The sequence below is a fragment of the Fukomys damarensis genome, unplaced genomic scaffold (genome assembly GCF_012274545.1).
Source record: "Fukomys damarensis isolate Sample0158 unplaced genomic scaffold, DMR_v1.0_HiC HiC_scaffold_21, whole genome shotgun sequence".
In the NCBI taxonomy this organism is placed as follows: domain Eukaryota; kingdom Metazoa; phylum Chordata; class Mammalia; order Rodentia; family Bathyergidae; genus Fukomys; species Fukomys damarensis.
In genome coordinates, this window is record NW_022900933.1 from 16,407,547 (window position 1) to 16,425,970 (window position 18,424).

General features: G+C 37.3%; 1 protein-coding gene and 1 non-coding gene across 6 annotated transcripts in view; one reads left to right on the forward strand and one right to left on the reverse strand.

Moving 5' to 3' along the window:
* Positions 1-18,424, forward strand: part of Lin52 (lin-52 DREAM MuvB core complex component) — a 97,500-nt gene that overhangs the window by 4,396 nt on the left and 74,680 nt on the right. For 4 of the 5 annotated variants that reach the window (XR_004518316.1, XM_033766681.1, XM_010645477.3 and 1 more), the window contains exons 2-5: positions 1,189-1,263; positions 3,368-3,405; positions 6,481-6,547; positions 8,900-8,983. Coding sequence is in view for 4 of the 5 variants with exons in the window: in XM_033766681.1 (XP_033622572.1) it covers positions 1,189-1,263; positions 3,368-3,405; positions 6,481-6,547; positions 8,900-8,983 (264 nt within the window). In the remaining variant the exon portion in view is untranslated. Of the gene's footprint in view, positions 1-1,188; positions 1,264-3,367; positions 3,406-6,480; positions 6,548-8,899; positions 8,984-10,448; positions 10,573-18,424 lie in introns of those variants that run through there. The other variant, XM_033766683.1, reaches the window with a different exon arrangement.
* LOC117287192 lies at positions 4,001-4,107 on the reverse strand. Its single transcript, XR_004518393.1, has one exon. It is a non-coding gene; the product is annotated as a U6 spliceosomal RNA (small nuclear RNA).

The following is an 18,424-nucleotide window of genomic DNA, read 5'->3' on the forward strand; positions in this document are numbered from 1 at the left end:
ATGATTTTTCATACAAGTAAGTGGAGAGAGATATCAAGTAGTTACTTAGACAAGCTGAAGTTCAGGAGAAAGGTTGGGACTAGAAGTATGAATATATAGTCATTGGTTTCAGATGATGGTAAAGGTGAGCAATTAGCTAAGGTAGAAGTGTGGAGATGGCCTGTAAAGGGCTGAGAGGAAGAGGAGGAGGCTGAAGAAGGACCCAGTGAATAGGAGAAAAACCACCATAGTGGTTTCATAGCAGCAGTTAGTATGTGGATACTGCAGAGGTCATAAAAGAGAGAAAAGAGAAATGACCACTGGATTTGGTAACATAGGTCATAGATGACCTTATCAATGGTAGTTTCTATATGTGTAGGGATAGAAGCCTGACAGGTTAAGAAGAGAATGTGATGTGTGTAAGTGGAAACAACAGAATATGAAACTCAGGAACTTTTGTGCCAGGTGCACGGTGCATGCCTATATCTCAGCCACTTAGGACAATGAGGCAGGCTGCTCCTTTTGGCGGCACATGTACTAAAATAGGACAGTGAGGCAGGAAGATTGCAAGTTTAAGGTGAGCGTGGGTAATTTAGCAAGATACTGTCTCAAAATAAAAAGTGCCAGGAGGTGGGTCAGTCGTAGAGCCCTTGCCTAGCATGTAAGAGACTCTGGGTTCAGAGACCAATACTACAAACACACACACACAAAAACCAAAACAAAATTTTGATGTGAAGAATGCAAGAGATCATGGGATTAAGGGGGAGTCCTTTTAAAAGAAGGGAGATTCTAGGGCAAGATTGCTTGCTGTTGAGTATGAGCCTAGAGAAAATTAAAATGATGGTATGGGGGAAGAATATTTAACAGAGCAAGAGAATGTGCATTGAGAGCCCTGGCCGAGGAGTTCATCTTTCATGGGAGCAGGGACACTTAATTGATTGTAGATAGAGGGAAGTCCAAGGGCATGAATGAAGGCACAGATTAGGTTTGTGGATACTCATTTTTAACACTCTTCTAAAATAGCACTCCTATTTTATAGATTGGAAGAGTGAGATTTGGTGAGAGAGAATGGTTTGTTTGTATTGCATCCTGACCCAGTAGCATCAGTTGAGTTATAGAACTCAAATCTCTAGACTTCCATTGACTGCCTTAGTTTATATTCTTTGATGTTGCAATGTCTTCTTGTCTAAGCACGCTGCTTTGTTGCAGGGACAGATTTGGAGGCATCTTTGCTAAGTTTTGAAAAACTTGATCGTGCTTCACCAGATCTTTGGCCAGAACAATGTAAGTCTCTGCTTGCTTTATATCAGACTTGTGCTTCCTTGAAAAATTTTTAAAATGTTCTAATATACTTTAAAGGGAAGAGAAGAGGTTGATGTCCAATGCTAACAATAGCTTTTTGATGGGCTGGGGATTTAGCTCAGTGGCACCACGCCTGCCTTGTAGGTGTGAGGTCCTGAATTCAATCCCCAGTACTAAAAAAAAAAACCCAAAAACAATAGCTTTTTTTTGGGGGGGGTGTTTTGTTTTGTTTTGTTGGTATCAGGTATTGTACTTGAGCCTTTGGGCTTGCGAAGCAGGGGGCAGAACCGAAGCAGGGGGCAGAACCGCTGAGTCAAGTCCCCCCCCGGGGGGGGTGAACTCAGAACCTTGTGATTTCGAGGCAGTCAGCCTAACCACGGAGCTAATCCCTGGCCCGATAGCTTTTTTTGTTTTGTTTTGTTTTGTTTTTTGAGACAGGGTCTCACTATGTAGTTGAGACTAACCTGGAACTATGTAGCGTGGGCTGGTCTCGAACTCACAGCAATCCTCCTGCCTCAGCCACCCGAGTGCTGGGATTACAGGTGTGCACCCCACCATGCCTGGCTAATAGCTGTTTGATAGTTTTATTTTTTCAGAACACTGACAGGAAAGGGTGAGGAGCCTTTTAATAATAATTACTTTAAAAAATCTGTTTATAAGTTCATATAATACCATGAAGATACACAAAGTATCTCCTTATCTCCTTTTAATTAGTTACAAAGTTACTAATAGTTTCGTACAAATTGGTTTGACTTTTTTAAGCTTATACAGATAAGCAAACTTTTTTTGTATATAGAGGGTTTTTTTAATGACAGTAATAAGTACACAGTTTTAAGCTTAACTTATTACACAACCTTATTTGCTTGTTGTTGTTGTTGTTGTTGTTTTCGTACTGGGGATTGAACTCTGGCCCTTGCGCTTGCGAGGCAGGCGGCGGAACCACTGAGCTAAATCCCTGGCCCTTCACCTTATTTGTTAATGGATCTTTCTATATTGGAATGTTGGTATGTGTAGGTCAATTTTTTTTTTTTTTTGTATTGGGGATCAAACTTCAGATCTTACATGTATAGGTCTATTTTAATATTTCAGATATATTTTATTATATAGATATATTATAATTTGTATATTCATGCCCTGTCTGGAAACCTAAGTTATATCTAATATTTTATTTTTCCTACTTTTTTTTTCCCCCATGGTACCAGGGATCAAACTCAGGATCTTGTGTTTGCCAGCCAGGTGCAGTGCCATTGAGCTACAATCCTGGCCCTCAGTATTTTATTTTTCAAACAGTTTATCAATGAATAATTTCCTGGCACATAGACTTTTGTGCTAATGGAAGAGGATGACTGTACTGAGTGTCCATTTCTCATGTATTACCTCATGTCTTCAATCTTTACTATTATTTTATTATTTTTTGACTCACTCTATAGTTTAGGCTGACCTTGAACTCACTGTGTAGCCCAGGTTGGCCTCGAACTCATGGCAATCCTCCTACCTCAGCCTCCCGAGTGCTGGGATTACAGGCAAGTGCCACCGTCCCTGGCTTTTCTTTATTATTTTTAGTTTGCACTTCTCTATTAGCAAAGTTGAATGTTATTTCACTGTTAAGTATCAGATTATTACTTTCCTGCTTTTTAATATGGTTCTGTGAGGCCGGTAAATAACCAATTGGATGGACGGAGAACAACATAACTAATAGAGAGTTTAAACTTGCTGGTAAGAGTACTATGTCTTGCTGCCCTCCTAGCCAGCTAATTCCGGGTCCTTTAATGCTCACTTTAAATATTCCTTTCTCTGAGAAGCTTTTGCTGATTTGGATGTCCATTTTTATCCTCCCATATCCTGCCATCTTTCTTGGAGCACTTAAACAATATTAGAGTTACCGATTTACTCTCTGGCCTCTTCCAGACTGTAAGCTACCCGAAGGCAGTGCTTCCCCTGCCTCCATCAAACTCAGGACTTTGTGCTTGCCAGGCAGGCTTGAAGCCACTGAGCTACATCCCTGCCCCCCAACATTATTTGAATCCTCTTTGCCTGAGCACATAAATGTTTATTGAATTAATCATTTTTTTTTCTTTCTTTGTAGTGCCAGGTGTTGCTGAATTTGCAGCTTCCTTCAAAAGTGTAAGTAGTATCTTATTTACCAAATGAGAATTGCCCAAAGTTTTGCTCCGGATATAAACTCAAATCTGTCGTTTCTTTATTTTCAAGATTATCGTCATAGCTTTCATGTCATTTTGTAATTGCAGCCTTGTAAATCCATTTATATCATCATGTTAATGGTTGATGCTTTCCTTTGTTCAAATGCTTTACCTTGAAATGTTGACCTTTGTCTACTTACCTAGCCTCTTTTCTCAGCTTGAAGCTTTTAAGGCAAGGCAATTTAAATATTTAATGTAACACTAATATTCTTTTTGCCCAACCTATAATTTTCAAGCTTTTCTCCTTTGTTTATGTGATTTATTGTGGCCTTAGCTTAGACCTCTGTAGAAGATGTTGGAATTACTCAATGCTGTATCAGAAACCTGAAGGAGGATATCCATAAGAACACAGACTTTTCCACTTCCAGGGCAACGGGCATTGTGCTTGGTGCTCTAAATATGTTCACCCTCTTTTTTTTTTTTCTTTTTAAAATCAGGCATTTATAAACAAGAAAGGCATTAATTACATAAAAATAGCTCTTGAGTAGCAGAGTAAGCCATCTTACTGTCATTAGCAGAAAAATAGGGAACACTTCACGTATTTACATGTCATCTTTGCGCAGGGGCCATGCTAATCTTCTCTGTATTGTTTCAATTTTAGTATATGTGCTGCTGAAGCAAGCACTGTTCACTCTTTTATTCTTCCTTTGTTTTGTTTTGTGATAGTCTTGCTATGTAGTCCAGGCTGGCCTTGAACTCACTATGTAGCTCAGGCAGGGTGGCCTTGAACTTGTAGTGATCCTCCTGGCTCAGCCTCCTGAGTGCTAGGATTATAGATATGCATCACCATGCCATGGGTTTGTAGTGATTCCTGTTGTCAGACTACCTGGGTTGTAAATCTTGATACCTATGGCTGTGTGACCTAAACCAAGTGAATTTTAATTTCCATTAATTATTTTTTCTTTTTCATTTGTAAAATGGGGATAATAATACCTACTTCATAGGGGTTTTTTCCAGGTAAATGATTTTGATATAAAGTGTTCTATTACATGATTAGTACTGAGTGTTTGTTTTTTGTTTTTTTGGTTTTTTTTAGTACTGGGAATCGAACCCGGGTCCTTGCACTTACGAGGCAGGCGGCAGCACGACTGAACTAAATCCCTGGCAGTACTGAGTACATTTTAATCAACAGATTCTTGCCAGCTTAATACACTGGTGGTACATGCATGGCTGTCCCATTGGAAGGCTTATACCACCTGTTGGGACTGTCCCATGCCACCTGCTGGGACCATCATACATGTACCACCAGCAGTTCAGAGCCTCCCAGCAGTGAGACATGGGAATTATAGCCTCTTTGTGAACGTGTTCATAAAAAGAGACTGCCTAGCAAATACAATGTCCTAAGTTTGATCCCTGGTGGTGGTGGTGGTGTGGGGGGAAGATTCGAAGTTGAAGTAGTTTTTCTTTTTTCTTTTTTCTGGTACTGGGGATTGAACTAAGGACCTCGTGCTTGAGGTGCAATGCCACTGAGATACATCCCCAGCAGAAGTAGTTTTTCTTAGCCCTATACCTCTGTGCATAACAGAACCATCAGTGTGCAGCTATGGAGCTTTTTGAAAAATATCTTTATGATTTCCCTTGTTCTGTTCTCTCCGTGGACCATCCCCCAATCCCCAATACTCTGTATCATCATATCCCGTTACAGCCAAGGTGCTTACTTTAAAGCTGCTTGAGTGATTCCATGTGCAACTCGGATTGAAAACTGCTAACTTGGAGCTATTCTGAGAATGGCCATTCATATTTAAATTTTATTTGCAGAAATGGGAAGATAACCTAAACTTCTAAAGTTTCTAAAACTTCTATAATAAATCATGAAAGTTCAAGTGATGATCATATGACCATTCCAGTCTTCTGTTACTGGGGGCTTGCTTGCTTTTTTTGTTTTGTTTTTTTTTTTGGTACCAGGGATCAAACTCGGGTCCTTGTGCTTGCAAGGCAGGCGATGGTACCACTGAGCTAAATCCCCGGCCTTTTTTTTCGGTTTTTTGAGACAGGGTCTCACTATGTAGTTGAGACTGACCTGGAACTCACATGTAGCCCAGGCTAGTCTCAAACTCACAGCGATCCTCCTGCCTCAGTCTCCCAAGTGCTAGGATTACAGGTGTGCACCACCATGCCCAGCTTCCTTCTCTCTTTCTCTTTCTTCTTTCTTTCTTTCTGAGAGGAGTTGAAAACTTTTTTTTTTTCATTTTCTTACATTAATTCCATACTATCATCATTTTTTTTTTCATTAAGTTCACTGGCACACTTTCGGCACACAACACAGCCACATTCATCATTGGGAGTCTGCACCTCCACATAATGTATCCTGGCTCCTGTCTTCCCCATTCCAAAATTTTTTAAATTTTTACTTTTTGTTAGTACATATTTACAATAGATAACAGATACATTCATCACAGGTAAGTGGTACATATACCTGTCACATCTTGATCTTTTTTATTTTCCTTGGTTTTCTCATTCTTGACTCTTCTTTCTTCCAGAGGATGTTATTGATATCATGTCAAACAGTTCTGTTGGAGGTTTTGCCCAGAAGAGTGTTTTAAGTAGTTTCATTGCTATATTTTTATGCATGAAATAGTAATAGTACTGGCCTCCCTTCAGATGATGGTAGGTCATAGCTGAACCTGGAGAAATCCAGGTTTATATTTATAATTATAATTTGCCCATATTTTCTGGTACCAGGAATCGAATTCAGGACCTTGCACTTGTGAGGCAGGTGCGGTACCACTGAGCTAAATACCTGGCTTTTTTTTTTTTTTTTTTTTTTTTTTTTTAACTCCAGTATCAGGGATTGAACTGAGGATCTTGGGCTTACAAAGCAGTTTTGCCTGTATTTTCAAACAACCTGAAGTTTGTGTGACAAGCTACATTTCTTTCTTTTTGGCAGTCCTGGAGATTGAACCCAAAGCTTTCATACTGAAGCTACATTTATTTTAAGAAGGAATAGTAGGGTCTTCTCACTTAAGTATTTAATGGATATATTTTTATTTTCTGACAGCCTATTACTAGTTCTCCACCTAAGTGGATGGCTGAAATAGAACGTGATGACATTGATATGTTAAAAGGTAAGTAATAGCTTTGATTTTTTTACTTTGAGGTAGTCTTACTGTGTTGTGTAGGCTGATCTTAAACACCTGAACTCAAGTGACCTACCTTAGTAGCTGGGAGTACAGCCATGTGCCACCATGTCTGGCTTGTCCTACTTTTTTTTTTTTTTTTTTTCCGGGGGTACAGGACCTTGTGTTTATGAGGCAGGAGGTTGTCCTCCTACTTTTAACTTGATATTATGTTCTCCTATAGTCTACCTTTCCAATTTTTATTTTGGTCACTATTCCCTTACAAGTATTCTTGGCTTCAAACTGCTCACCGGGTTGGGATTTAGCTCAGTGGTTCCACCACCTGCCTCGCAAGTGCAAGGTCCCAAGTTCATTACCTGGTACCAAAACAAAACAAAACAAAAAACTGCTCACTTAACCATCTTTATGCATAGTTCTTCATATGTGAAATGCCTTTCTCTACTTTTTTCATGTGTAGAAATCCTGCCACTTCCAAGGTTCAGTCATAATGAATTCTTCTGATACTAGTTCTTTTAATATAAACTTTATTTGTATGATATAGTTAACAAAAACCTCAATAAATTTGCTCAGTTAATTTTCATAAACATTCTGTTAAATTAGGTGTAATGAAATGTGAGGTTTAGAGGTTAACTAAGATTGATTAGAAAGAGTTCAAGCTTTAAACCTTTTTTTTTTGAGACAGGGTCTTACTATGTGTTTCAGGCTGGCCTTGATCACTATGTATCCCCAGCCAGCCTCCAACTTGCAGTGATCCTCTTGCCTCAGCCTCCTGAGTGTTGGGATTACAAGTGTGTGCTACCACGTCTGGCATAAACCCAATTTTTAAAATCTCTTTCCACTGTAATAGAAGTGCCTTATTTAGAATTTAGTGCTGTATATTGTCTGTACTATTAAGTGGCAGTCTCTTAATGGGACCTGTCTTCTGTTTCATTCTGTCCTATCAATTTCTTCCAGAAAGGATTCTATGAATATTATTATTTGATAAATGATTTTGAACTCAACCACAGAGTAGAAATTTAAATTAAAAACATTAATTTTCCATGAATTTTCTTTTTGTTTTTTTTTTTTTATCATCCTTCTCGTGATAAGATTCATGATGGTTATGAAATAATAGACTGAAATTAAGGTAAAAATCTGAGATTCTTGAACTATTTAAGCAGCTGAACAGATCAGGAAAGTCTGCTTATGCCAGATATAGATAATGACTGCAGCATGATATATGGGAGAAAAGAAAACCCTTTATTTGATTTTCGAAGTAATTCAATGTTCTGCATGCTTGACTGCAGAGCCCCTCCTTTAGCTATGGAAAAATTAAGTCTCAAGGGCATCTTTGGTTCATTGTTGTAATGCTCCAAGCAGACAGTTATGGAATAGCCCATTGACATGTGTTTTCTAAGGAAACTTTACATTTTTAGCAAGAGATCACACCATTATGTTTCATGCACATTGACCTGTGTCTTAAACCTAAAAGGAATTGGATGCTATTATTTTAAGTATATTATATTTTTACTTGGAAAACCTAATTGGTTTTGGTATTAGGGGGTGCTGAGGACCATGTGTATGCTCGGCAGGCACTCTACCACTGAGTTACACTTTCAGCCCCTAAATTTTTTTAAAGAGGAATTTGATTTGAAGAGAATTTTGGATTTATATTTAATCTGTTTTCTAAACTTAGGAAAATGGGGAACAATGTTTTGTTACTATTTTATTTTATTGTTTTGTTTTTTGATACACGGGATCGATCTCAGGACCGTCTGCTTGCAAGGCAAGCGCGGTGCCATTCAGCTAAATCCCTGGACCTGTTGCTATTTTATTGTTAGTTGAAATCATGGGGACTTATAAGCAGAAATAGTATTTATTTGAAGGTGTTCTACAAGGCTTTTTCAATGGTATGTCAATTCATGAGTTTTCATGTACTGGTGGTATATTCATTTTGTATTATAGACAAAGGACTCAGCTTAAAACAACTTGTTACTGTGTTTATGCTAACTCAATTTGTTATGTGAGAAAGCTCATTGGAGGCATTTTTACAGTAGTGGAAAGTTTCACTGATATGTGTGCATGTGTGTAAGATTTCGGGAAAAGAGATATGGGTCCATTTTCCACTATTCAATGGAATTGTGCTTGAAAATACCCTGCCTCCCCCTTCCTCTCCTCCCTTTCTTCCTCTCCCTCCCTCCCTTCCTTCAATGCTGGGGATTAAACCATGCTAAGCTCAACATTCACCTGTACCCCTCAGCCAAACCTGAAAATTTTTATAATCAGGATTCCAAATGTAAATGAATTGTTACTACAGAATAGTGAGAAGAAATAGTATTGAAATAAATGGTTCTGTTTCAGAACTGGGAAGCCTCACTACAGCTAATTTGATGGAGAAGGTACGAGGCCTACAGAACCTGGCCTATCAGCTGGGACTGGATGAGTGTGAGTACCCAGATCACATTTAGTCAGGGTTACATGTTGTGCATTCCATGATGAGTTCTAGTTAAAATTCTGGAAAACATAATTTTTCCTTATAAGGGAAAAGATAAGTAATCTGAAGTTAAGGGGTCAATGTAATCTGAAGTGTGCCTTTTAGAGAGAGTGTGCTGGAATAATTACTGGATTTACTAGGTAACAAATTAACTTTCTCTGTGCAGTAAAAGTCTGTGAGACCCTTACAGTTTTTTTTGTTTTGTTTTGTTTTTTGAGACAGGGTCTCACTATGTAGTTGAGACTGACCTGGAACTCACTATGTAGCCCAGGCTGGTTTTGAACTCACAGCAATCCTCTTGCCTCAGCCTCCCCAGTGCTGGGATTACAGGCGTGTGCCACCATGCCCAGCTTGAACTCTTGCAGTTTTAAGTGATAGATCAACTCAGACTATCTTTTTGTTTTGTTTTGTTTTGGTACCGGGAATCAAAAGGGGCCTTGTGTTTGCGAGGCAGGCAGAGGAGCCACTAAGCTAAATCCCCAGCCCATATCTCAAACTATCTTAAGCCGAAGGAAAGACTTTATTAGTTCACGTAAATTAAAAGACTCACTGTCTCTGTTAGCTCATGTACCATCTCTGAATGAGTCCTTTGGCAAGATGGAACTCTCATGCACCAGGCTGGCATCCTAGGTACAGGTGCAGATTAGTGGGGGGTTGATGTGACTCATCATATGGAATGGGAGGGAAGAAGTGGTTCCCTAAAAGAGACATATGACGGACCAAGAAGGTTTCTGCTAAATTTCTCATCCATGGCAGTCTGCTCTCATGTTTTTATTTTGGAATGATTTCTTTTCACATTGTGTCCCTTCTCATACTACGTTCATTATAAAACTGGAAAAGGAATTATAAGTCTCATTTGATAATTGAAAGACAAGATACCCAACATAAATACAGCAGATAGAACCTGAAACCATCATTAATCCATAATCTTGAGAGTACTATTATGACATGTAATTTTCTTCATAAATTTGTTTTGTACAAATTGGAGCAATCCAAAAAAAAGTTTTCTAAGTTGTATATAGTCTCTGTTTTTGTTCTGTTTTGCTTTGTTTTAATATGCACAATTAAAGCTGTTCTTACTGTTTTATATTTCCATAATATTAAGGGACTTAAAGTTACCTAATTCAGCCACCTTAAGCACTGAACTCAAGCTACACAACAAATGCTTGTTTGCCAGAGTTCTCTCATTAGCACAGTTGTGATTCTTCAGAATCAAGATTCAGCTTTATTTCGAGTTCTATAGCAGTACTTCACCATTTTCCTTGACTATCGTGAATTTAGCTGATATAAAGAGTTTTAAAAATTAGAATTGGAAGTAGTTCACTGATGTGCATTGGACTTCACAAATAGTCTCTTTGTTTTATTGTGTGTAGTGTATTTGCATAAAAACAAGATTTTTTTTTTTTGTCCTTACAGATTTTTCATCCACTCTAGGGGTTGGCTTTTTCTTGACATCCTAATCTGGTATTTCGATGTCTCAATCCTCTTTCCTTCATTAATTGAGAGGATGACATGGATGAAAAATAAGCAATAGGAACTGATGAATCCCCAAGGACCAGTGATCCTGTTTTCATGCAAATATCTGCACTGATAAAGATGATGGAAAGAAAAAAAATGATAAAAATATTTGTCTTCAAAGCATGATTGTTTGTCATTTCCCAAGAGCATTGTTAAATGTTAGTGCAGAAATAATGTGAACCTTCTAGAGCTGATAATAACTAGATTGTGTCTTTTAGAAGATGAACCTTTTGATTTGGTATGTGATTATACCTCATATAACCCTTTTAATGTGCAGATTTTGGAAGGTGATAACTTTTGTTACAGTTGTTTAATGGCTTCTCAGGTGATTGCGGCCTCTTGGTTTGATTTGGGCACTTATGTGAATTCCTTTGAAATATGTAGAACTATAAAAAGTTGTAAAACTCTGCTATAGCGTAGAAAGAATTCCATTTCTGTTACTTTAATCTTAGTTCAGAGCCTTTTTTCTCGTACTGGGACTGTTGTAGTCACTTCTAATTGGTCTTCACGCCTCTTAATCCAGCCCATCTTGTTTACTACTGCCAGGTTAATTTTTCTAGCTTCATTTCCTTTTCTTTTGTTCTTTGTTCTTGATTCATTTGTTTTAGCTATTGGTTTTTTGTAGGTACCTCTTGGTGTATGTCGGTTTTGGTACCAGGGATTAAACTCGAGGCCTTCACACTGAGTTGCATCTCCAGCCTTTTTTTTTTTTTAAAGACAAAGTCTTGCTAAATTGCTAAGGTATCCAGGCTTGGCTCAAACTTGTTTGTCCTTCTGCCTCAGCCTCCTAGAGTTCTGGGATTACAGGAATGTGCCATCACGTACTGCTTGGTACCTTTTAATGCAAATAGGATCACCTTAAGTATATTACATTTTTAAAAAGTATTAAGGAATTTTGCTTACTTTGATAAAAGTAGCTTCTTCTGCTAATTTATAGTCCAATCCTGTGTGTTCATGTAGTAATTTCAGTAGGACTATTGTATTTGGTTTAACATAATGACTCTGTAGTTTTAAAAAGTTTTAGTGTAAAAACAATTGAGACATCTCATTTAAACCTTATCTCATTTATCTGTACTGATAAAGTTGTCTGTACCAGAAACTGGTACAATTTTCTTTGGTGGTGGTACCAGAGGGGAACTTGTGCTTCTAAGCTAGCCTGTGGTATAGTACACTTCTTTACCCTCGAGGCACATGATTCTGTAAAAGTGGACATTTGTATTTAAAAATTGTTCTCCAAGTAAAATTCTAGAAGACAGCTCTGTTGAATGCTAATGTTAATCTGTGAAGGAAGAGGAAAGAGAATAATTTCTACTCATATATCCTGGATAGTTTTCTTTGTGGTATCACGTCAAGGTTATTTGTCTGACTTTCATTAGGCCTGTTTGGTACTTCTCTACAATAGTTAAATAAACAGCCTTTAGCTGATTTGAGAAGAAAAGTCATGTAGCCTCTAACCTCTAGATGGCAGCACAAGTCTTACTTTACTAGCTTTTCACCATCTTGAACTGGCTTTCAGATTTAGGTAAAAAAAATTTCTGTGATTTTCCTAGACTACTTGCCTAACTTTGTTGACATCTTGTTTGACTTTTAGCTTATTGTATTTCTTTTTGCGCCATCTTATTTTTTGTTAATTCATTTCCTTTTTGAAGCAATGTATATTTTTGTGGCTCAGAATCCTTTAGTTTCTTTCTTTCTTTCTTTCTTTTGAGGTACTAGAGATTGAACCTAAGGCTTTTGCAGTGAGTTACATCACTTTAAAATTTTTTAAATTTTAGTAGCATATATTTTTTGACAAAAGTTTAAAACACAGCTGATAAAGTTCAAATTTCAGGAACCAAAGACTGGTAGAAAACATCAACTTCTAAAATATGCATGCATCTAGAAGCTTACCTGAAATCCCTTTTATAAAGGGATAAATAGTTTGGATAAGTTGAATTTCACATTATTTTGAACTTGATTGCCATTAAAGCAGAAATTATAAGGTTGCAATGTTTTTTTCCTTTAAGACAGGATCTCATTACGTTGCCCAGGTTTGACTTAAACTTAGGATCCTCCTGCCTTACTTTCCCAGAGTGCTGGATTACAGGCATGTGCCATCACACCTACCATAGTTTCAGTATTTCTAATATAGCATTTTAAAATTGATTAAGGTGATTGGTAGAAGAAATTTCCAAATGTGGTTGTGTAATTCAGTAGTGCCCACACTTGGATATATGACCCTTAAAATGGTTCCAGTTCTCTTATCTCGGTCATCCTCCCTACCAGTGGCTTTTTAATGCATACTTGGACTTTTGGTTATATCATGTGATATCAAGACAACATATTAAATTGAAACATATGTTCACTAAATTTAATAAAATAAAGTTGGAATAATTAGTCCTTTCGGAAATATGTACTTATTTCAGAATAAAACTTTCAAACATTTAGTCATTTTGAGCCATGAGATAATAGTAAAAAAAATGAATAGTCCTGTTCAGCAACCGTTTGAATGACTTACCTCATACATGGCTCTGTAGAGGTCATGAAGATGAATAAGAGAGTTACTGCACCGTACAGATTAAAATCGAGTAGGTAAAGGAGATACGACAAGTAAGTGATTCTTAATAGGTGGAGAAGACAAGCTCTTATAGAGTACAAAGAACTAAATGGGTCCAATAAGTTTAATTTTATGTGGCAAGTAAGTTTTATTTTACATATCATCATGAGTTGATCAGTAAGGATTGCCTAGGACTATTGAATGGAGGATTTTGAGAAAAAAATCTAGATTCAGAGGAGAATTTGTTAGTGATGTCTGTTGTAGACAAGGGAGACGGGAATGCTAATATTTGCCTTTTCTGGAACATTACAGATAGAACGTAGAGAATAGATAGTGTCTTAGTGGGTAGAAATGGAAAGGGAATATATTCCAGGTAGAATGAACATTAGGAGCGAGCCAAGTTTGAAAGAAACAGCTGTCCTGAAGGAATAGTGTGAGTGCTGGAATTTGGTCCTTAAGAACCCCAGGTAATATTAGGGGCTGTATGCACTAAGACTAAGGAGGAACCAGACTGAGAAGGACCTTGAACATCAAATGGAAAGGAGTTAGACCCATGGCAATAGGGAAACATGTAAATGTTCTTTAAAAGTATTTTAACGACTATAACATTAATTATGTGCTCATTGTATTAATGTCAGTCACTTTTTTTTTTTTGTACCAGGGATCGAACTCAGGACCTTGCTCTTGCAAGGCATGTGGCAGAACCACTCAGCTAAATCCTAGGCTCTATGTGTTCACTGTAGATCGTGAATATAGCCATTTAAGAAAACTTATGTATCTACCTAATAAGGAACACCTGTCTTCACAGGTACATACATGTAGGTAGGTTGAAATACTATTACCAGTAGTTGCTACATTTTGCTTACCAAGTTGTACAGGGCATATAACATCTAATACATGTGGGTTTTGATTCAACTGACTGTGGTGGGCACAGTGATAAGAGTTGACACTGTCCTCACCCTCTGCTCCACTGCGTTCTGTTGTTGCTTACACAAGCTGCCCTCAAACACCATACAATTGAGTCATGAAATATATCATTAAAAATCACACAGTAATTTTTTGTTCTGGTACCGGCAGTCGAACTCAGGACCTTGTGCTTGCCAGGCAGGCGTGGCACCACTGATCTAAATCCGTGGCCTCTCACACAATAATTTTTGAAGTCTACAATCTTTGGCCACATGACTAACTGTCCAGGCCACATGTGGCCCATAGCTTATGGGTTGGACATGCCTGTTATAATGCTTATAGAAATGCTTGGCTAAAGGAGACCATAGTATAAATTGATTTATTTAAAATAAAGAACAGGGCCGGGGATTTAGCTCAGTGTTTCGGTGGCCTGCCTTGCAAGCGCAAGGACCCGAGTTCAATCCCTGGTACCAATAAAGAAAGAAGGAAAGAAAGAACAAACTAATACAACAACCATAACTTTACCACTAGATTATTACTGCTAAGATTTGATATCTTTCTTGGCCCCCTTTATTCCCTTCACACATGGATATGTGTTCACCTTTATAGTTTTGCCTGTACATATACATGTGCCTTAAAACATAACTAAAACTAATTATATCTATATGTCTGTATTTGTCACTCTTTAGTTTCAGCCTGGGCCTTATTTTCATTTATCTTAAGCATTTTCCTTTGTCATTAAAAATCTTACCACTGAAGATTTTTGAGTAGCACAGTCACACACTTACAGGAAGCGTTGGTGCATAGGATTGAATCCAGTGATGGAGAACAGAGGCAGCAAGTTGCTGTGAACAGTCTAAGATGAAGCGGGGAGAGCTTGAGTGGTTGATGACAGTGAGAATGGAAGAAGTACAGCAACAGCAGATGTTTTAGCTTTGTAATTTTTAGGACTAGATAAATGTCTGAATGTATATTAGCGAATAAAGTGGAATTAGAGTTTACCATGATGTTTTGTGCCTAATTAATAAAAGGGGAAGTCAGAGGATGCAAGATAAACAAAAAACATCACATAACTTTAAAACAAAACAAAAAACCGCATAACTTTAATATGTTCCTTTTTAGGCAAGACAACTTTAGTTTTTAGAAATAAGTGAAAGCCATTTATCAAGGTTAGCATTGTTCACAGGGTGAAACTAATGTTAAGTCATCATTTAGGCAAGAGGTAATGTTTTAGATAGAGAATTTTGGATAGAGAATACATCATTTGATCTTAGGGTAATGGATTTGTGAAACAGGACATTCATAACTTCAGAAAGGAATTTGTGAAGTCCCTATACATCTTGGCAGGTCATTAGGCCTCTCGGTGGAATGACTTAATTTTTATAATTTCTTCTGTTTTAGTGCTTTTTCATTTGGATGGCACATAGAGTTACTTAGGGATTTGTTAGGGTCTTTGTATAGATGTTTTTTGGTTTTTTGAGACAGGGTCTCACTATGTAGTTGAGACTGACCTGGAACTCACTATGTAGTCCAGGCTGGATACCGATCCTCCTGCCTCAGCCTCCCGAGTGCTGGGATTACAGGCGTGAGCCCCCACGCCCAGCGTATATATAGTAGATGTATAATTCTTTGTTAACCAGAAAAAAGTTTCAAAAGTATATATTTGAAGTAACTGACTTACAATATTTGCTGTTGCTACATCTTTTAGTTAAAGCTATACTTGGATTATATCAGCAAGAGTATAATTCATCCTAAGAGTGAAGACTGCATGTTCTGTAAAATAGTTCAGACCTTGGTTGAGAAGACCAACTTGTCTTCCACAAGTGTTTCCCATCCTTCATCCTTGCTAGCATCAAACATTATAACTTTTTTATTGCCAATGTGATAGGCAAAATAATAATATCTTGTCTTAATGTTCATGTCTTTGATTGTGAAGGTGAACTTTTTTCATGTTTCTTGATTGTTGATAAGGCTGATAAGTCAAGAAAGTATAAATTTAAATTATCTTACCCTCAAAAAATAAAATCAGGAAATTTAATTCAAAAACATCCTAAAGGCAGTGTTGAAACCAGCATTTTCCAAAACCATTTGGAACTTATCCTTGTTTTCTTTGTTTTATGCATTGCCATACCATCTAGCCATAGTCATTAGCATTTAGCATTTAGGTAGTAATACAGTATAAAATCTAGAAATACTACTTTGAAGGGATCAAGGTTATTTCTCATAATTAGAAATTGTCAATTTAATTTTAAGTCATTGTTTTTAAAAATGTATTATGATAATGGGAAATAAAACATGCCATTATTTTTCATTTTCCTTTGGCTAACAAATTATAGTATGTAAATCCTCAAAGTACCTTTAAGGCTTATAAGCATTCATATCTTTATCCATTAGTCAAGTTATTTCATAAACCCAACATTGCCTCTAAAGTGATTTTACACACAAAGAGGATTTTGCCATAAAATGGTTGCAGTGTTTTATTCCCTTATGATTTTTCTCTTTTTTTTGGTGATGAGGTGGATAGAGGAGTGTAGACAGAGCACAAATTAATTCAGATGGGGTTGATTTCAAAGTATCACTGTGTAATTCTACAAAATATATGATAGGTATGGAGAAGTACATAGTGAGACAGTTCAACATTTAGTGACTAACCAATTGAATTATAGTATATCCATATAATAAATACAATGTAGTCATTAAAACTCATGTTAAAGCATAGGAGGATGAACTTGAGGCATTCATAGATAAATGGATGCACCTTGAGACCATAATATTAAGTGAAATGAATCAGACACAAGTTTAAATATCACATGGTGGGACCGGGGATTTAGCTCAGTGGTTTCGCCACCTGCCTTGCAAGCACAAGCACCCGAGTTCGATCCCTGGTACAAAAAAAAGAAAAAAAAAATCACATGGTTTCTTTTGAGAAACTCAAAATATACATAAAGAGCAAAACTAAAGATAGATGAGAAGTAGGGAGCTCTTTTTCAAATGGGAAAAAGAACAAACGATGGAGGAAGGGGGAGGGAATGAAGGGAAAAGGGATGAAAAAATAGAATTAAAGAAAAAAATGGAAATAGAGCTTTTGCAAATGGAAAGGGAAGTAGGATAGAGGGAGCAGGGAAGGTGGCCACTGGGTTGGTGAGGAATAAAAATGGTGACAGGAGAACAAAGTTAGCCTTCTTCAGTAAGCCAAACTAAAACAGTAAACATAGTAGAAGTGGAACTGGAAAAGAAAGGGTAAAGTCTAGAAACCTGGGAAGTAAAATAGAAACTCTTAGGAATTGATTGGATGTACTGGGGCTATGGATGCTTGGGCAGTAAGAATGACATCATCAACTCATGGGTTCTACTTAAAGCCATAAGGAAGAGAGATTATCCAAGAGGATGTGTAATATTAAAATAGAACAGCCAGGCATGTGCCTGTAAACCTAACACTAGTTTTGAGGCCATTCTGGGCTACGTTGCAAGACCTGTCTGAAACCCCAAAGCCAAAATCCCCAAACCAAAACCAAAACCTCAAATAGAACCTTGGTGTGTTAGGCAGCCTCTAAGATAGTCCCCAGTGATTCCTGGAACTGGTATTTCTGCCCTTATTTAATCTTCTTACATATTTGAATGGAATCTAGTGCTACCAAAAAGCAATGAGATTAAGTTACAGAAGGACCACAGTTCAGTTCTCCCCAACCCTCTCAGGGAAGCAGGCCATCATGTTGTGAGTATAGAGAGAATACTGGCTTGGGAATTACAAGGTCCTGATCATTGGAAGCAGTCTCTTTCTGTTCACTAACTTGCCAAGTTATATCTCCCTGAACCTTATTTTCCTTGTTTATAAGTGGAAGTAATAATAATAATAATCCCTAAATCTTACTGGATTATCAAGAAGATTAAATTGAATGATGATTATAAAATGCTTAGTATGAGCTAATTTGGATAAATAAATTTAGTTACATATTTCTATATGATACCGAAAGCATGAAGAGCAACAAAAACTGATTAAGTTGAACTTCATTTAAAAAAGCAAAAAAGCTCTTGTGTGTGAAAGGACATTATCAAGAAAATGAAAAGATAACCCATAGGATGGGAGAAAATTTTTGCTAATTATATATCTAATAAAGGACTTTTATTTAGAATATTTAAAGAATTCCTCAACAACAAAAAGACCTCCCAGTAAAAATGGGCAAAGTGGGGGCTGGGGATTTAGCCCACTGGAGACTGCCTGCCTCACAAGTGTAAGGTCCCAAGTTCTGTCTCTGGTACCCCCCCAATGGGCAAAGGACTTAAACAGACATTTCTTCAGTGAAGGTACAAAAATTACCAATAAGCATGTAAAAATGTATTTAATATCATTAGTGCTTAGGGAAATGCAAGTCAAAACCACAGTGGGATACTGTTCAAACCCACCAGGATGGCAATAATAAAAAACCAGCAG